The sequence below is a fragment of the Protopterus annectens genome, chromosome 1.part2 (genome assembly GCF_019279795.1).
Source record: "Protopterus annectens isolate FY-2018-M chromosome 1.part2, PAN1.0, whole genome shotgun sequence".
Classification (NCBI taxonomy): domain Eukaryota; kingdom Metazoa; phylum Chordata; order Ceratodontiformes; family Protopteridae; genus Protopterus; species Protopterus annectens.
In genome coordinates this window covers 721,213,969-721,232,262 of record NC_056727.1, presented here as the reverse complement: position 1 = coordinate 721,232,262, position 18,294 = coordinate 721,213,969, and the positions used below count along the sequence as shown (strand labels likewise).

General features: G+C 40.4%; 1 protein-coding gene across 1 annotated transcript in view; it reads right to left on the bottom strand.

Moving 5' to 3' along the window:
• Positions 1-18,294, bottom strand: part of AHCTF1 (AT-hook containing transcription factor 1) — a 2,707,103-nt gene that overhangs the window by 261,074 nt on the left and 2,427,735 nt on the right. Inside the window, exon 33 of the mRNA XM_044058692.1 lies at positions 4,493-4,668. Within this exon, the coding sequence (XP_043914627.1) occupies positions 4,493-4,668 (176 nt within the window). The remainder of the gene's footprint in view (positions 1-4,492; positions 4,669-18,294) is intronic.

Here is an 18,294-nt window from a genome sequence, read left to right as displayed (position 1 = left end):
GCCCCTTTGGGACCCTGGGAGATAGTCTCTGGATCAGCAACAGGGCTTTTATAAAGGAATTTGTGGGAGTCGGGCACTCTATATTATCTGTCTGGTTTGGCTGGAGCAGGAGGCAGAGAATCTGGATTTAAACTAGATTCTAAGTAAACATTATCCACAATGTCTAAAACTGGGGGGATAGCAAGAGGTCTGTGCTGGGGGAGTAAAAGAAACTCTCCTAGTCTTTTCTTTGAGTCAGAGTAGTCCTGACCTTCCCAGTGAAAATGTTCCCTCATAGTGTGTAAAGTTTCCCCAAAGGAGTAGTCTTCAGGGGGAGAAGCTGAGGGAATGGAATCCTCAGCATCAGAATCTTCATAAGGAGGAAAGGAGTAATCTTGGTCCTCAGAGGAGCCTGAGGAAATAGACACTTGATCAGAGGAGGCATAATCTTCCTCTTGTCTAGGCCTTTTGTCTCGGGGGGGGGGGGGTTGGGAACCCCTGATTAAAGAGATCAAATCTTCAGCCATTTTAAGCATCCGTTTCTTAGGCATGGGGCCTTGCACTGGAGACTGAAGTGCAGTCATTTTTGGTTTAATAGGAGTCTTAAGCTTAGGATACGCTTTTATAGTGAGCATCGTCGGTCTGAAGACACCTTCAGAAACCAAAGGTGTTTCTGCAGCACCGACATCTCTTTCTGCAATGTCGTCAGTAGGGGCTAAAGAAAATGGCTGCGTCGGCCTAGCACTCTCCGCCAAAGGCTCTGAAGTGGTCTCGGGTTCCAAATCTGCGGTAGCCAGGGGCTGTGTAGGAGCCTCACTGAAAACCGGAGACCGGTCCAGCCGAGGCCTCGGAGTCTGGCTTGGGTCTAGGCTGCCTGTCCTTATCCTTGTGTTTTTTGTGCATGCCGGTAGTCGGGTGCTCCGATGGCATTGTGTAGTTAAATTTTCTACCGAAGTAGTGTCGTGTGAAATCAAAGCGTCTTTTTATAGTACGCTTAGTGAACCTAGCACAACAGCGACAACCAGTGATGTCGTGGTCTGGGCCTAGGCAAGGTATACAATAAAAATGAAAATCCTTATGAGGTATTTGCTTCCCACAAGAAATACAATTGTTAACTTTTTCTGACATCGGTCTGAGGCAAGAAAAGTTTCCCCAACGGGGTACTTAGCTTTATTGAAGACTTCGGATCTGAAATTCGACTTCGAAAATCTCAGGAGTCGGCCGACCGGCACTTGCAAACTGCTTCTGCTTTGGGCACCGCACGGCAAGAAAGACAGAAGAAAATGGTGTCGGATGCATCATATATACCCCTGGTGCACTGACGTCAGGGAAGAAACGACAGCAACGGACGCCAGACCAAGACTTTGGAATTAAGGCTGACTGCGGGACCGCCTGACGACAAGATAACCCAAGTGTGATGACTGCAGCAGGGTAACACGATGAACATCAGGAGAAGCTACTTCTAGTAACAGACCTGTAACAAGCGGCATACCCCATGGATCAGTCTTGGGGCCTCCACTATTTGGGATATACTTTTCTGAGGTGCAAGCCAAAACCAGTGGTCTGTGGCTGACCAAGTTTGCAGATGACTGCAAGCTGGGCACTGTCAAATTCCCCTAGTGATGTGAACATCCTCCAAGAGGGCCTTAACCAAACTAATGACTGGTGCCAGAAGCATAGCCTCAAACTGAATGCCAAGAAATGCATCATTATCCCCTTTGGGGAAAACGGTGTCCCCACAAATTATCAAATTAATAACAACGTACTAAGCACGAATCAGTCGTGATGGACTTGGGCACCCAGGTTGATAGCAATCTGACTTTTGACAGCCATGCTGCCTCCATTGTATGGAAGGCTTTCTACATGGCCCACCTCATAATTAAGGGTATTTCATCCAGGAACAAGGAGGTCATAACATCCCTGCACTCCTCCCTTATCCAACCCATTATCGAGTACAATGCACCCTTCGGCATGTACCTTGCCAAGCACACGCAGTAAAACTGGAGAAACCACAGAGGTTCCTGACCAGGAAAATCCAGGGTCTAAAACACCTATCCTATACAGATTGGCTAAAAGCCCTAATTCTCTACTCAGTCTCGTACAGACTGCGAAGAGGTGACATGTTTCTGTCAGAAGGCAGTCTCAGACTCAGCCTTGATGGAGTTGCTGCGTATCCGTAAGTCAAACTGCACTCGTACAACCTGCATGCAAGGTCTCAACCTGGTCTATGACATTACTACAACTTGTGGGCGAGATAGATTTGTGTCCCAATGACTCCCCATCTGTGGAACAGACTCCCTTCTCCATGTCAAGCAAAGTACCTCACTAGCCATCTTTAAGAGGAACCTGGATGACTGGATAGGAAACAGAAAATATACCCCTGGGATCCCACCTGTGTCTCTGCTGGACAGGGAAAACAGGTAATGACTTTGTGGGAACATGGGTGAAATTCTTGGCTAGGCTTACAAGGGCCACCAGGCCAATAGCCTAGTATTGTCTTATTAACCTATAAGAAGTTAGGATTGGTGAGACCACTTCCATCAGGAGACCAGTCACCAGAAGAGTACCCCAGGGTCTGTGTTGGGCCTGCTCCTGTTTGGCATCTACTTCTCAGAAGTCAAGTTTAAAGTTGAATGCCTCTGTCTCGCCAAGTAACAGATGACTATAAACTGGGAGCTGTCAGATTCCCCCCATGACACAAACATCCTAACAAGTGACTGACAAAAATTGCTGATACCAGAGGCACAGATTAAAACTCAAGATAAAGAAATGCATTATAGTGCCCTTTGGGAAGTAGCCCACTCTAGCTAATCATTCCATTGATTAAACACCCTTAACAGTTGACCCAGTAGTTAGGGATTTGGGAAAATATGTTGAGTAATTTGGCATTCGATCAACGTGTTGCCAGGATATTAAAAGTCATTCTACATCGACCAACTCATTAGCAAGGGTATGGCATCCAGGCTCAAGAAAATTACAGTACCAATCAAGTCAACCCTTATAGGTTCATAGCTGCGTACTACGCTAATGGCCCTGAAGCATTTACAAGCCTAGCCCATAGAAGTGCCATGCCATCGTGCCGCCCGCCCTTATCAGACCTATCAACGAATGCAATGCCTCCTTTGACATGTACCTAACCAGGCATCGATTCTCATTACAGGCAGATGAGTGCTGTCTTATGTTAATACTTAACATAAAGCAGTGCTCATCTGCCCATAACGAGAACAATAAAAAAGATTTTATTTAAACTATACCACAGATTCATTATTCATGAGATTTACTCTTCAAAAAGAACTTTACCAGAAGTTAATAACCATATTTTGGATTTTAAAGGTTTGCAGACTGCAGCAGGCCAGAATCCAGATCGTCAAACCTATAGGCTCAGCACTTCTTTCCCCTTTTTGGCTTGCTTAGAATACTATGAAGTAGGAAAATTAAGGCCAAGTACTATGGAATTTAAACAACGCAACTCCTCAGAATAAAAGCCAAGCAGTGACTCTCCTTCCCTTCCATGTGTGTGCCATCTACAGGAAAGTGCCTTCATAAACCAGATATTAATCAAGTGAGAACGCTGTAGATGACAATCTGTCCCTTTTTACACAAGCAGCAATCTAATGATGTAAGGTAAACCGATCCTTGTATAAACACAATTATAATAGGGCAGAACACAGCCTACAAACGTATACCTAACTTAATCATATTTATTTATGTGTATATGAGCTTAGTACATGCCCAAGAGTACCCCCCAGCTGTTTTCTTTTTGATATGAACCATTTTCAGGGGTTAAATTATAATGTGCAAGCTAATGAAGGTTTAGCTTGCAAATAAAGATAAGCTCAGAGTATAAATCTGCTCTCCAAATCAATGCAAAGCCAGCTTTATGTTTTGCATTCCCCACGGTACCTGACCAATGGCTTCTCTTCCAGCACCCTATCAAATCACTTGTTCCTTCAGGGTAGAGACTGGTATCCTGGAATTAGGTGGTTCCCCTGCAGGTGAGAGCTGGGCATAAGGCAGTCTGCCAGTTTACTGGTTCCAAAGAAGTTATCGGCTCTATTCCTCCTAACCCCTCCTCATAGGCGACTGCTGTACTCAATAGCTGCCTGGGCACAGAATTATGTGCTCTCTTGACTACCCACATCATCCCTTACTCAGTGGCCTATGTGCCACTGAACAGCAGAAGCCTGTCCAGACCTCTTCAATGAGTGACTGTATAACCACCAGCAGGAGGCACTAATGTGGTGGGTCAGGCAGCCTTCCTAGGATGAGCAAGCTAGTGATGACCACTCATGCCTCTCTTCAATCAACTGGCTCCCATGCCACTAACTGAGCATGGGGCTTCTGCGTCACAATCAGGGCTTCATCCCTCTATGCCAAGGGGTCAAAGGCATAATTGTTTTCTTTGAGGTGTGAACTTGTTTTTTCTTATCAAAACACACGTCGCACACAACTGCTTAGCTTACAGTAGCAGCTTTGAAATTAAATGTAAAGAAATGCTTAACACGTGTCTTACATGAATTTCAAGTGCCTTTACTGGAAGGATGATGAAATGTTCATCTTGCTGACACTCATTTTCTTCCACTACCTTTGCTTCGATGTCATAGGTTTTAAGAAATGCAGAGCCACTCTCCAAGCTGTTTTCAATATATGTACTTGCAAAAACACCCTCGTTGTCATGTACAGTAACAGCTGCAAAAGAAAAAATGTTAGAGATTTGTGAACATACACACAATGATACTGATGGCTAATATACAAATTCATTGTTTAAAAAATAGTGGAAAACAATCATCTTGATACTGTGAAATTTCGCATGCAAAGAAAATAATGAACTCTGTAGCTAACAAGTCTTACAGGACACTGATAAAGTGTAAAACAATAACCAATAAGCATGACTGCGTAAGATTCTGCAAGCAAACAATATTGAATTCCACAGCTATAAGATGTAACACGTTTGCTAAGTACTGCAAAAACATTACTTTGTTGGCATTTCCCAAATTTATTTAGGTGCACATTTTCCCCCCACAAAATTTGGCTTAATTACATTTTATAGCATCTGTTTTGTACAACTTTCTGTTCTCCTGTAAAGTAGTGATTTTGACTATTTTCTTGTTTCAATGGTCTTACTACCTCGGCCTTTTCTGTTTCCTTTCCTTATGTATCATACAAATCACATAACATCAACTTTAGTCTTTAATTTGAAATGCATTTAATAGCAGCAATGAAGTGACAAAAGCCATGGGAAAAAAATCAAAAATTGCCAGTGCCACAGACCAGTGGCTCAAAGACCATATAAACTTAATGCACTAAAAAAGCAAATACTGCATGGGGTAGGTAGGGTAAACAGTATATGACTTAAAAGACAAAACTAGCAAAAATAAAGTGGGAGATAACTTTTAAATGCTTATATTAACTGAAGTTAAACATTTTGTACAAAATTAGCAGGGAAGGCTGGTAAAAGGCATGGAAAGAGGCATTACTTTAAAAAGATAGTCTGCTATACAGAATGACATACATGTAATGTACACTTTATACAAGTATAATTTACTTACACTTTCATAATTAGTATTTCATCAAACAGGTATGAAACAGGTAGGTAAAATTGTCAATCTGCTGTAGAAAGTCTATTCTTCATCTCTCACCTGCTTCTTTTTTCATTGTTTGACTTATTAGAAGTTGAAATAAACATCTTGTGATTACAAGTATTAAATTACAGAATTATGCAAATAAGAAAATATAATAATGCCTACTCAAAACACTACACACACTAAACCACAAAGAAAAATAGTAACTACAAACAGAACAACAACTTAATTATTAAAACTATAGTGCATGTTTGACATTGAAAGAATATAACCCAAAGTAGTAAAGTTTAGTGTGGTCATTTTATATCTAAATTTTGCAGCAATTTAACATACACAATTAATAAAGTGAAGTCTTATAAAGGAAGGAGATTTTCCTAGCAACAATACGACTATACCAGAATATTGTCAAAAGGCAAAATTTCAAGCACATTTCTGTGAATGTGTGGTCCAAACACTAAATTTTATTTTTCTGACATGGGGTTTGCTTCCCCTGCACCCCATAACCCCTTATATATATATATATATATATATATATATATATGTGTGTGTGTGTGTGTGTATACACACCAATTCTGAGGTCAAACAACAGTAGGAAAAAGGAAAACAAATCCTTAAATCTCACGGTCACGTGTTCTCAGTCAAGTTACTATTTCACAGAAATGGCAAAAAAAAAAAACCAAAAAAAAAAAGTCAGCCAATTCAGAGGTCAACCAAAAAAACAGCCGACAAGAACTGAAACCAAACATACATACACAGGATTTGCTGTATTAAATAAAATTAACCAATTTGGTAACAATTATCAAAACTACAAATCATATGCAATAGTTTGGAAATTAGCCAAAGTTCAAGACAACCACAGGAATAAAAATATTCTCTCAATTGGCTTTTATATGGTACACCTCCAGCACAGTTTATCAAATTTGAAATGTGACTAATTTTAAATGGTGGCAGAAAAGATCTCTACAACAATCTCCAGGAAAAAAAAGGTTCCAACACTACATGGTAGAACTACCATATCAACAAGTTCTATAATTAAATCTGGCCATCACTAAAACATGTCCACTCCATCATTATAAAAGGGATTTAAAGTAGGTAAGTAAGTCTCTCAAAAGTAATACTTGGAAATGAAAGGCTAACTACTTAGTACTTTAACAAATTCAAAAGACAACTGTATGGCCTTCTTCAGTTGTATAATGAAACAAAGAAGCAACCTACTATTCTGTACTAAACATATTTATTTATTGACATCTGTTGACCGGGAAAGTCCATTGGGCCAATGACCCATTTTCAGTGGAGGCCCGGGGAGAAAAGCTCCATACAATCACAGAAATTTTTACATAACATCAGCTTAACTTTGAAAGTCAAGAACGTTTTTACACAATACAAACTTAAGTAGACATACAAGACAAATACATATTACAGAGGTATACAATACAAGAAAATAAAAGCCGCGGTGGTGCAGCGGTAGCATTGTCGCCTTACAGCAAGAGGTTCTCCTGTTCGATTCTTGGCTGGAGCGCCTTCTGTGTGGAGTCCACACGTCCTCCCTGTGATTGAGTAGCGTTTGAAAGACATGCGTGAATGGGCATGCCTTCGTTGAAGGTTAGGCATCGAGCTGGCACCTCGGCACCATAAAAATCTACTGCCAATCATTAGCAGACCGGAGTTCCACTGTGGCGACCACTAACCAGGAAAAGCCAAAAGAAAAACAACAATACAAGAAAATAAACCCAGTGTGTTAGATTTTTAGTAATTCTGTTTATATATTTTCATAAGTAAGAATACTGTTTAATCATTTCTGTTTATTCAGGCACACAAATAAAGCAAGCAAGAGAGATTGGATACGAAGACAGATGGTGTAAATTGCAACTATATTAAGTTAGTAAAAGTATTTGTAGTGTATAGTGGCCAAAACATTTAAGGTGGTTTAATTACATGACTACAAAACAGACAGGGTCCTATTAACGTTGTCGAATTCTTCAAACTTCGAACCTGAGAATATCGAACTCAGATGTTCGAAGTTTCAAGAATACGAATGTAAAAAAAAATAAATAAATAAAAAACCTAAAACCTACCTAACGGTTGCAAATATACCAACTCCGAGATTGCAATACAGTGCGGAAAGGGAAGATTTCCCTTTACTGCACTGTAGTGTGACCTCGGAGTTGGTATATTTAAAGAGTGGGGGGTGCAGGGGAGCTTGCCCCCATGCTTGCAAGACTTATTCTGTGTTTTCTGTTTTTATTTTTTTTTTTAGCATTATCGAAGTTCTGACACTTTGAACATAAGGGTTCGACCTTATGGTGTTTGAAGTTTCAGAACTTTGATAACGTAATAGGAACCCGAACAGACAAGGTTATTGAGATAGTGTTCTTTTAGTGCAAATTTAAATGTTTTTAAAGAGTCTAGTTGAGTAAGAGAGAGAGGGAGCGCATTCCAAAGTTTGGCAATGGCATGGGAATAGAGACATTTGTCCAGCTCTTTTGTTGTGTTTAGTTATGGTTAAGAGTTGTTTGTTGGAGGACCTAAGACGCCGAGTAGGGGTGCATGTTTGTACTTATCACTCAATTCTACTTTCTCTGATCACACGGACATTTCTAACATTCTTGCATTTAAATTCTCTTCCAGCTTCACTCCATCCATCCCTTTCCCTCGATTTCCCCTTACAGCCCTCCTTCTGAAATCAATTTGGACCACATCTTTTTGTAACCTTTCAAAATTAAAACCACTACTTTCATGAGTACTTGCAACAATGCTAGATGCCTGTTGTGTCAAATCCAAATTTGCAAAACTCCTCCATAGTACTAACCTATGAACCTATGAATCAACTTTCAATCAGAATCTCTTCACAGGTTAAACATCTCAGAGGTGTGGAGAATAGCATTTGTGGTGCCTCTCTAATGTCACCAAGAATTAAAGACCTAGTAGTCTCACTATAAGGATGTGGAACATACTGCAGCTAAGTTAACAAACAAGGATATAACTGACAGTACACCCCAAGATATACACCACTTTTGTTTTATAAAAAGCATAAGCCTGCTCAACCTGGTTAAGTTCTTTGACAGGGTTTATGGATACCACAGTCCACACTGCTTTTTTGGAAATTGCTAAAGCCACCGACACTATCCCACATGCTGGGAGTACTGACTAATGGTTGGATTTGTAATGATTCTGTTAAGGTTGACAGATTTTGTTCCAGACAGAAAAAATGTCACCAGTGGTGACTGACAGGGCTCTGTCCTGGGTCCTCTCCTCTTTGGTTTACATTTCTATGACAAAAATTGATATCATGGGACTACTGCTAACAACATTTTCTGATGACTGCAAACTGCAGTGGTCATCAAATCCCATTCTGACTCTCCAGCAGGGGTTTGACCAAACAAATGCCTAGTATATTAATCATGGGCTTGCCCTCAATACCAAGAAATGCAGCAACTTGCTTACCATATGGATAACATTCCACTTAAATTTGACACAGACATCAGGGATTTGGATACACATATTGATAACAACTCTCATTTGATCGCTACATCTCTGTGATGGTTACAAAATCCTTTCTTATTGTACAAATTACTATTTGCAGTATCTCCTCAAGTTCCAGAGAAGTTCTAGTCCCAAGTTATTCATTCCTTGTTAGGCACATAATTGAATATAATGTATCCTTTGGGATGTACCTTGCCAAGCACCTAAATCAGCTTGGAAGACCACAATCTTTTCTCACCAAAAAGATCTCAGGATACTGTATGAATAATTCAACTGCCGAATCACTGTCAGCAGGAATACAAGTATCCCTTTGACTAAGTTGCCCAAGTTCATCAGTCAGCAAAACTCTTACTGATTAGGGATAACGAGGATTTGTTTCCAAACATTCTTTAGGGCCAAGTGAGGTCTCCTCACATGAAATGGGTTCCCAGGGGAACAGCAGTACATTTCTGCAACAGCATGCTATTATAAGAAACCTGCCATAACAGAATTAACTTACATTTGCTAGTCTTAAAAAAGGGAGGCTTTCCTCTTGTACTGAACCTATAAGCAGCTCCTAGGAATGTTACTGACACTACAGGAGACTGGCATGACTTTTAGTAATTTACAGTGATCTCCAGAGACTGTGCAAATGAGAATGTTACGGTGATATAGTACAACCATATCAGAGACTGCTACTTTCAACAATCACCCACGCAAGGAAAAATGGTGGCACTGACTTCTGAGATATACACAGACAGGGGCTAAATGTTTGTCAGGCAGCCAGCCCCCAAGTGCAGCGATGCAGTGTGGAAGTGTAAATGAGCCATTTGAAATCTCAAGAACTGCCTGTGAGGCAGTACACTTGGAAAATGAAGACATGCAACAGCCCTTTTCTTTGGACGAGAACGCTGTTTTTACTGTTGTGCCTTAATTTTTGGTAATATTATATTTTAACAAATCTAATATTGGTTTCAAGGATGCTGTCCTTCACTGGAATCAGGAACAATCAAGAGTAAAATTCATGCCCTTCCTGAGATAAGGGCCCATTGTGTTGTCATCGGCCTTTAACAGTCGATTCATTAACAAAGCATGACTGACATGTCAGATAGGACAGTACAGAAGAAAATCTGAAGCCTCTTTACAACCCTTGTTGTACAATAATGAACAACTTTTTGCATTATCTAAGATTAGTGCTTTCTATGTCATTAGATGAAAGTATATAGTGTGAGGTGTAGGGAAGGATTGAGTCATAGTGTGAGGTGTAGGGAAGGATCCAGGTGGCAGTCACCTTCAGAAACAAGTTGTAATTTCTCGTTCCTTCCTGAACTGCTTTTGCTTGCACTGTTTTTGACTGAGCCCATTGAACAGACATGTCAGTAGTAAAAAAAAAAAAAAAAAAAGTCCTGGTGAAAACTTTTCTTGAAAACTGAGGACCTTAATTTACCTTTTGAACATTCTAAGGTTGTCATATTATTTATAAGATGAACAAAAAACACTCAAGGTTTTGTGTTACAAAACCATACAAACAGTTATACTTTCAACATTCTCTGGACAGCTTTATGTTCTCAGACAAGCATGTTTTCCCAAATTACCACAAATGACTGTCTTAGAGGTTGTATTAAACAGAACCACAAGCATGCTCCAAGGCATGAACTACTATATGTCAGCTATGACACAATTTAGTACGCTAATCTTTGGCATCATACTCTGGTAACTTCTGTATGCATAACTGACCGGACTTCATTATTACTGGTTGCAGCAGTATTTGTCGGGCTGCTTAATTCCCAATAAACACAGATGCAGTCAACTGATTTTCCCCTTACCCTTTCTTACGATTTATCTTGTTGCTGGCAGTACATACCTGCATTGGACGGACATTCCCAGTGCACATGTAGATAGTTCGTGACGGTCTGTCTGTAACTCCAGGAGTGTTGCGGTTTGCCTGGAATATTATACATTTGCAGTGGTATTTGTCTGCTTGCGCACCCTGTAGAGTAAAAGCCCATGCCTGTTTACAAAAATCTGATTGGTGCATTTCTGCCATCTTATGCATTTTCACGTCATGTCGCTTGGTAACTGGACACAGTCGGATGCGCGCGCGAGTGTGTGTGTGTGTGTGTGTGTGTGTGTGTGTGTGTGTGTGTGTGTGTGTGTCCGTATCAGACTGACTGTGAGAGAGAGAGAATATGGACTAAACTTTTTAAGTAGGGACAGATTTTGCAGAGTCCGTGTATGTTTGTAGGGACAATAATGAAGGTGTGTGTGTGAGAGAGAGAGAATGAGCTAAAAAGGGAAAGATTTTGCAGTGTGTCTGTGTGTGTGATACCTCTCAACCTCTTAGTGCTAGTAATCTGGGCAAAGCCTGACAAAATGGGGGGAACAAAAGCCCAAAATAGGGACAGATTTTAAATATCACTTTTATAAACTTAGTTGCTAGAATAACACGGTTTGTGTTAACATACATTTTTCATGAAGGATTTGAAGTCTGAAACTCAAATGTATGTCATTTAGTGACTTCAATCACCAGATCACCACAGTGATTTGCCAGAAAATCACAAATTTTATGAGGAACAAACCAAAAATATGAGGCAAAAATCTGGACATTGTGAAAATCTGGACAGTTGAGAAGCATGTTATCCCTATAAAAAAAATCATTTGCCACAAATTCTCAAAAAGTATCATTCCCTTCACTGGAGAAATTAGGTGCGTAGCTCATTTACAAAAACACACTGGCTTTTTTAGCAAAGCTCATCACTACTTTGGAGAGGTATGCTCTCAACTAAGCAGATTTTTGCAGATTGTCCAGATTTTTGACTCATTTTTGCTCTGTTCCTCATAAAACAAACGTGTTTTTCTGGAGCACTAAGAACAGCCACTATATAAGTTTCAGACACCATAACCTTCAGAAAATACACGCTAATACAAATCCTGTTCCAGCAACTAAGTCTATAAGAGCAATGGCCTTTGTCCCCTCAATTATTTTTGTCTTTATCCAGATTTCTTTCACCAACAGATTTAGAGATCCGGTGACAAATGTCTCTGCTTTGGTTGCTGCACTAAGGGAATTAGATGGGGAATTGTGAGTCTGGATGTATGCCTGTGTGTGAGAGAGAGCATGTGTGTGTGGGGAAATGGGTGACTGTCCACAAGTCCAAGTGACTGTTGAGAGGGGCTTGCTTGTTGCTATCTGGTGTGTGTGTGAGACATTAAGATACCACCATAAAAAGTAGGGAAAGATTTTGCAGTGTGCGTATGTTTGCATGTGTGCATGTCTGTAGGGGCATAAATGAAGCTGGGTAATTGCGTATGTTATTTGTTGTGTGTGTCATAACTCTCAACTAAGCAGAATGTCCAGATTTTTGTCCTCTCTCTTGTAAAACATGTGGTTTACTGGCTAAATATGAGGATCGTCACTAAAAAGTTGGACTTCATATCCTTCAGAAAACGCATGCCAACACAAATCCTGTTCTAGCAATGTTCTAAGTTTATAAGATCAACATTTAAAATATGTCCCTGCTTTTGTCCCCCCCCCCCAATTACCTTAGGCTTTGTACAGATATTTTGCACTAAGAGGTTGAGAGGTACGGTGATTAGTGTGCCTTTGCCTGGGTGTTGCACTAGGGTGAATTAGATAGTGTAATGCGAGTCTAGATGTGTGGGTAAATAGGCAAGTCTGTCCCCAAGTCCAAGTGACTGCTGCGGGGGGGGGGGGGGTCTTGATGCTATCTGGTGTTTATATGTGTGAGAATGGGATAATGGGCTAAAAAGTAATGACATGTTAAATATTGCACTTATAAACTTAAAAAGTTGCTGTACTGGCCATATGCTAATATATGCAGTGTGTATGTCAGAGAGAGAGAGAGAGAGACAGTGAGATAGACAATGGGCTAAAAAGTAGGGGCAGATTTTAAATATTGATATTATAAACAAAGTTGCTGGAATAACTGGACTTATATTGTCATGCATTTTGTATGTCTCTGTGAGAGACAGATTACAAGGACCCAAAAGTAGGGACAGATTTTATATCTTGATCTTAAACTTGGACAGTCGTTGGAATAATTGGATCTGTTAGCATGCATTTTGTGAAGGATATGAAATCTGGATTCTGGACCAAGCGAAACATGATGGTGAGACAAAGGCTGAAAAATAGGGATATATTTTAAATATTGTTCTTAGCAACTTAGAACGTTGCTGGAATAGCTGTATTTATCTTACTGTGTGTGCGAACAACAACCCCAGTAATACGGACAGATTTAAAATATTGCTTTTACAAACTTAGAAAGTTGCTGGAGTAACTGGATCTGTATTAACCTGCATTTTTTGCGTGAGAACAAAGACCTAATAAAAAGGACAGATTTTAATTGTTTGCTGTTATAAACCTAGAAAGTTGGTAATGGTCTGTGTTAGCATGCATTTCAGTGTGTGTGTGTGAACATAGACCCAATGATACAGACAGATTTTAAATATTTATCCTAGAAAGTTGCTAGAATAACTGGATCTGTGTTAGCTTGCATTTTCTGTGTGGTTCGCAGAATAACCAGATATCTGTTAGTATCCATTTTTGTGTGCAAGTAGACCCAAATATAGGGGTCTCATTTAAAAACTGCTGTTATAAACTGGAAAAGTTGCCAGAATAACTGGACTTGTATTAGCATACATGTGTGTGTGAACAAAGGTCCCAAAATAGGGGTTGATTTTAAATATTGCTGTTATAATCTGAAAAAGGTGCCGGAATAGTTGGATCTGTGTTAACACACATTTTCTATGTGGTTGGTAGAATAACTGGATCTGGGCTAGCATCCATTTTCGTGTGTGAGCACACCCAAACATAAGGGCTGATTTTAAATAACACTGTTATAAACTGGAGAAGTTGCTGGAATAACAATATGTGTTAGCATGCATTGTCTGAGGTATATGAAGTCCTCACAAAACCAGACATAATTTGGTGGTGTTGGGGGGCCAAAAATAGCAACAGATTAAGTATTGGTCTTAATAAACTTAGAAAATTTACAGCTTGCTGGTATTATTTGCATGTAGTTCTTACAGCACTCTAGTTTTAATAACCATGCATATTCTAAATTTCTGTTGTATTATATGCTGAGATTCACTTTGGTTTGTGTTTACTGTTTAGGGCATATGTAGCATATTAATCATGATGTTTTATAATGACACCAAAAGGGAAAGCCTTTCAAAGACTGCCCCAGTTCTACTTCATGTCTTGACTGTCATAGCCTTAGTTTAAGGCGCTGTGCTATTTTCTCAGTGCTGTGGGCACTGTTGGCTGAAAATTCTTGATACAAATACATCAGCTGGGGAGAATTACTTGAACTTTTACTTGTAAGATGAAGCAGCCAGAGCGACGGATAAAAAGTCAGAGGTGTGTACTGCCATTAGCTTGGATAGAATTGCAGCTTAAGTGTAATAACTCACTTTCCTGTTGCTATTGCCTTAACAGATGTATAATTCGGTGGAACAAGAGAATGACCTGCTTATGTGTGTTTGGTTCTTTTGCATTATACTGGGCCATCATGGCGTCTTGCATTATACTGTACTTAGGTTGAATGGTGTGGAGAACATCTGTGTAAACATGTAAACTGACTGCATATTCTTCATTGCTCTTGAGACCTGATGTTAGAAAAAGTTGCTGTCACTGTTTTAAGCTTTTCTGAATAACCAATCCTTGACTGAAATATTGGCAGGTAGCCTGCTTTAGACTTCAACATGCCTGGAATATTAGATGTACTGACTGCTAGAAATCTTGTCCATTTTACTTGCTCCAACAGAGAAAGATACAGTTGCTGAACTTGTACTTATTGAACATCCAATGAGTTTTCATATGCATTCCTGCTGCTTATTTCTATTGTCATGCCAGCATCCAGTCTGTGATTGAATCTGAGGTGTAGCTGGGCTCCACCAGCCTTCTCCATTACTGCAAGGCTTTGAAGTACACATGACAGTGGTACATATTTTTTGTGTACTGAGATAAAAATCTGGCCAAAAATGGGCCCTTGGGCAGTCAGTTTCTCACTGGAATGTTGTTTGCAGAATTTTAAGTTTGCATCTATGTAACTGAACACGCCAATGGATGGATTTAGGAAAGATCCTTTAAATGGGAGTTCACTACACATTCAACGATTTTTCAAGCATGTTACTGCCAGCATTGCTGTGATTATGTCATGCACATGGGAGCACAATGTTCAACGGTGAGATCAGATCCTACCAGCACCTGCAGAGCCATAAACAAACTCTACAATAAAAGGAGGAAGCTACTACAAGATACAGCAAAGGTAAGACACCTTGATCACTATAAGTAAAAACTAAGAGCTCTCATCCGACAATCATAAGGCCTTCTTTAGCTATGTTAGACACCTAGGAGGAAACTCCCAGATATGCTCAGAACTAGTTCAAAATGATGTGAAGATTACTGATCCTACAGACATTGCCAACATACTGGCTGACAGGTTCAGAAAAGGAGAGATATCTATATTGCAGCCCCCAAACATCTCGCAAAAACACAGCATCCATGGGACCTGATGGTGTTCGAACTCAATGAGGAATTAAACCCACAGCTAGGACAGCTGTTTAATCAAAGTCTTACCTCTACTGCAACTGTGGTCCCACTTCATTAGCCTGACAAGCCTTATCTGCAAAGCCATGGAGCAGTCACCAAAGCCATTGACTAGGGAAAGGCAGTCTATCATTGAAAAACTCATCAGCTTAAATGTTAACCCATACATCACAAGATGGGTTGCAAACTGGCTGAGTGACAGAACCCACAGGGTCAGAGTTGATGTCAGACTCAAAGTACAAGCAAACACAGGAGGGTTATGACAAAGTTTGCAGATGACTGCAAAGATATCCTTCAGAAGGGTCTCATAGAAGCGGATAACTGGTGCCAGAGCCACGGCCTGAAGTTAAATGCCAAAATGCATAGTCATACCCTTTGGGAAAAACAAGGTTACTAGCTACCAAATAGGTGGCAATCCACTGAGCACAGAAGAAGTTATCAGGGACCTGGGGACCCAGGTTGATAGTAGTCTGTCATTCGACACCCATGTAGCTAAAGTAGTTAGGAAGACTTTCTACATTGCCCACCTTATCATGAAGGGATTCTCATCTAGATCAAGGGAGGTCATAGTCTCCCTTTACTCATCACTCATCAGACCAATGATTGAGTACAATGCCCCATTTGGGATGTATCTGACCCGACACCTGCAGCAGCTGGAGAGGCCACAAAAGTTCCTCACCAAAAGGATAAAGGGTCTCAAAAGAACTCCAGCTCTATGCTCAGAGGTGACCTTTGCCTAACATACAAGGCCATGTCAAACCCAGATTTGATGAATCACCTCAAAAATCTAGATCCATCAGAGCCACAAAAGACTCACATGTGAGGCAGAGCATGGCCTTGTTCAAGAGAAATCTTGACCAATGGATGGGAGAGGATTACCTCAGTGTCACTGCGAGGCACAGCAAAATAATGGGTATAGTAGATAGCCTAGTATAAACCTATGAACCTATGAACCTATATTTTGTCATTGCCTTTGCATTATGCAGGCAGCACGTTTTGAGGGGAGAAGTATAGAGCTGCTTATATTCTGTGTAATGAGTAAGGGCAGCATCAGGCTGGCAACACCTCGGCACTTATTTACTGAGTAAATGTGATTGCGTCAGTTATGTATTGTGCAGCAGTATATACTAAGCAGGTTCTTTTCAGCAGGCAAGCTGAAAAGCTGTCGAATCCTGGAGTACCTGCAGTGGTTTCAGGTGGACAGTACAACACTGGGTAAGTCTTTTTTTAGATTGTGGAAAGCTGCATAGTCCTTTCATCATTCAGAAGTAATAAGATTATGTTTTAGGCATGTCATGGAATCATCAGTGCCTGTGACAGCAGCAGAGCTGGGAAAAAGAAAACTTACTACAGGGAAAGGCATTCTACACAGCAGTGACGATTATGCGTCAGCACACACTGCTTTATTACAAGTTCTTTTGGGAACACTTCTCAATACATTGCAGCAATCATTCTAACTAGGCTTCCCCTTTTTAGTCATTGTGATACAGTGAATGTACCAATGACAGTAGCTGCACAACCAGATGTTCCTGGAGAATCAGCTGCAGGTCCTCAAAGTCCAAACAGCTTTCGTCCAGCTAAGCTGAGTTGAGAATCTGTAGCTGTGATTCCATCTGGAAGTCCTGAATGTGAGGAGGCCTGTGCTACATCCAGTAGCACCTATGACAACACTGATGTGATTGAGGTGGAGACAAAGACTGAATTTAATAAAAGAAGTGTGATATCCTCGGGTAAAATCTTCAATCAAGTGTTGTGACAGTGGACTACACAAGTACTGCAGCAGGGCATGTGCAACTCTCAAAACATTCTAACACCCACAGTGCAGTTTGTAATAGCATGAACGATGCCATAAAAGATTATGACACTGGCTTGTACAAATACGGTCATCTTACCGATAGTGACATAAAGAACATCTAGACGATGCGGTGGCTACCCTCGGAAGGCTTTGAGTTCCCTAAGTATTTCATGGGGTATTCTAGAAGCCAGCAAAACAGAAAATTCAGTCCACAATTTCTGCATGAATTCCAGTCTGCACAGTATTCAGAGCTTGGATGGGGTCTTCTGTGGTTTATGCTTTGTCTTCAACGCAGCTAGTGTGTGTTGATCTCCAAGCCTATGAGCAAACATTTTAACGCAAATAAGATTCTTGAATGACAAAGCAAATCAAAGGCCCATGGAAATGCACTTGCAAAGTTAGAGGCATTTCTAGAAGTATGCTCTGGCCAACTGCAAACAGCTTATCAGTGCATTGTACAGAAAGATATGAAGTTGCAAGAATGCACAGTTCATGCCTTGAGAAGTGTTGTGTGGCTAATTCTTCTCTGAGGAAGACGAAATTTACCACTTCGTGGAAAACTGACTTGCACAGCAAACTTTAAAGCACTACTTGAATGCATGGCAGAAGAGGAGTCTGTACTCGCCGACCATTCCAGGGTGGGTCCGCACAATGTGCTATATACATCAGCACAAATTCAGAATGAAATTATTAATTTTATTGGGTTACAGATCCAGGGAAAATGTTTAAGTACAGAAAGAGGCAAAGTTCTTCAGTTTAATAGTTGATGGAAAAGCTGACATAAACCCAATAAGGAGCAAGTGACTCTGCCTATACATTATGTTATGTTCATAGAAGTGACGGAAATGTAGAAATCCATGAAGACTTCCTTGAATTTGTGGAAGTCCATAACACAGGAAAAGCCT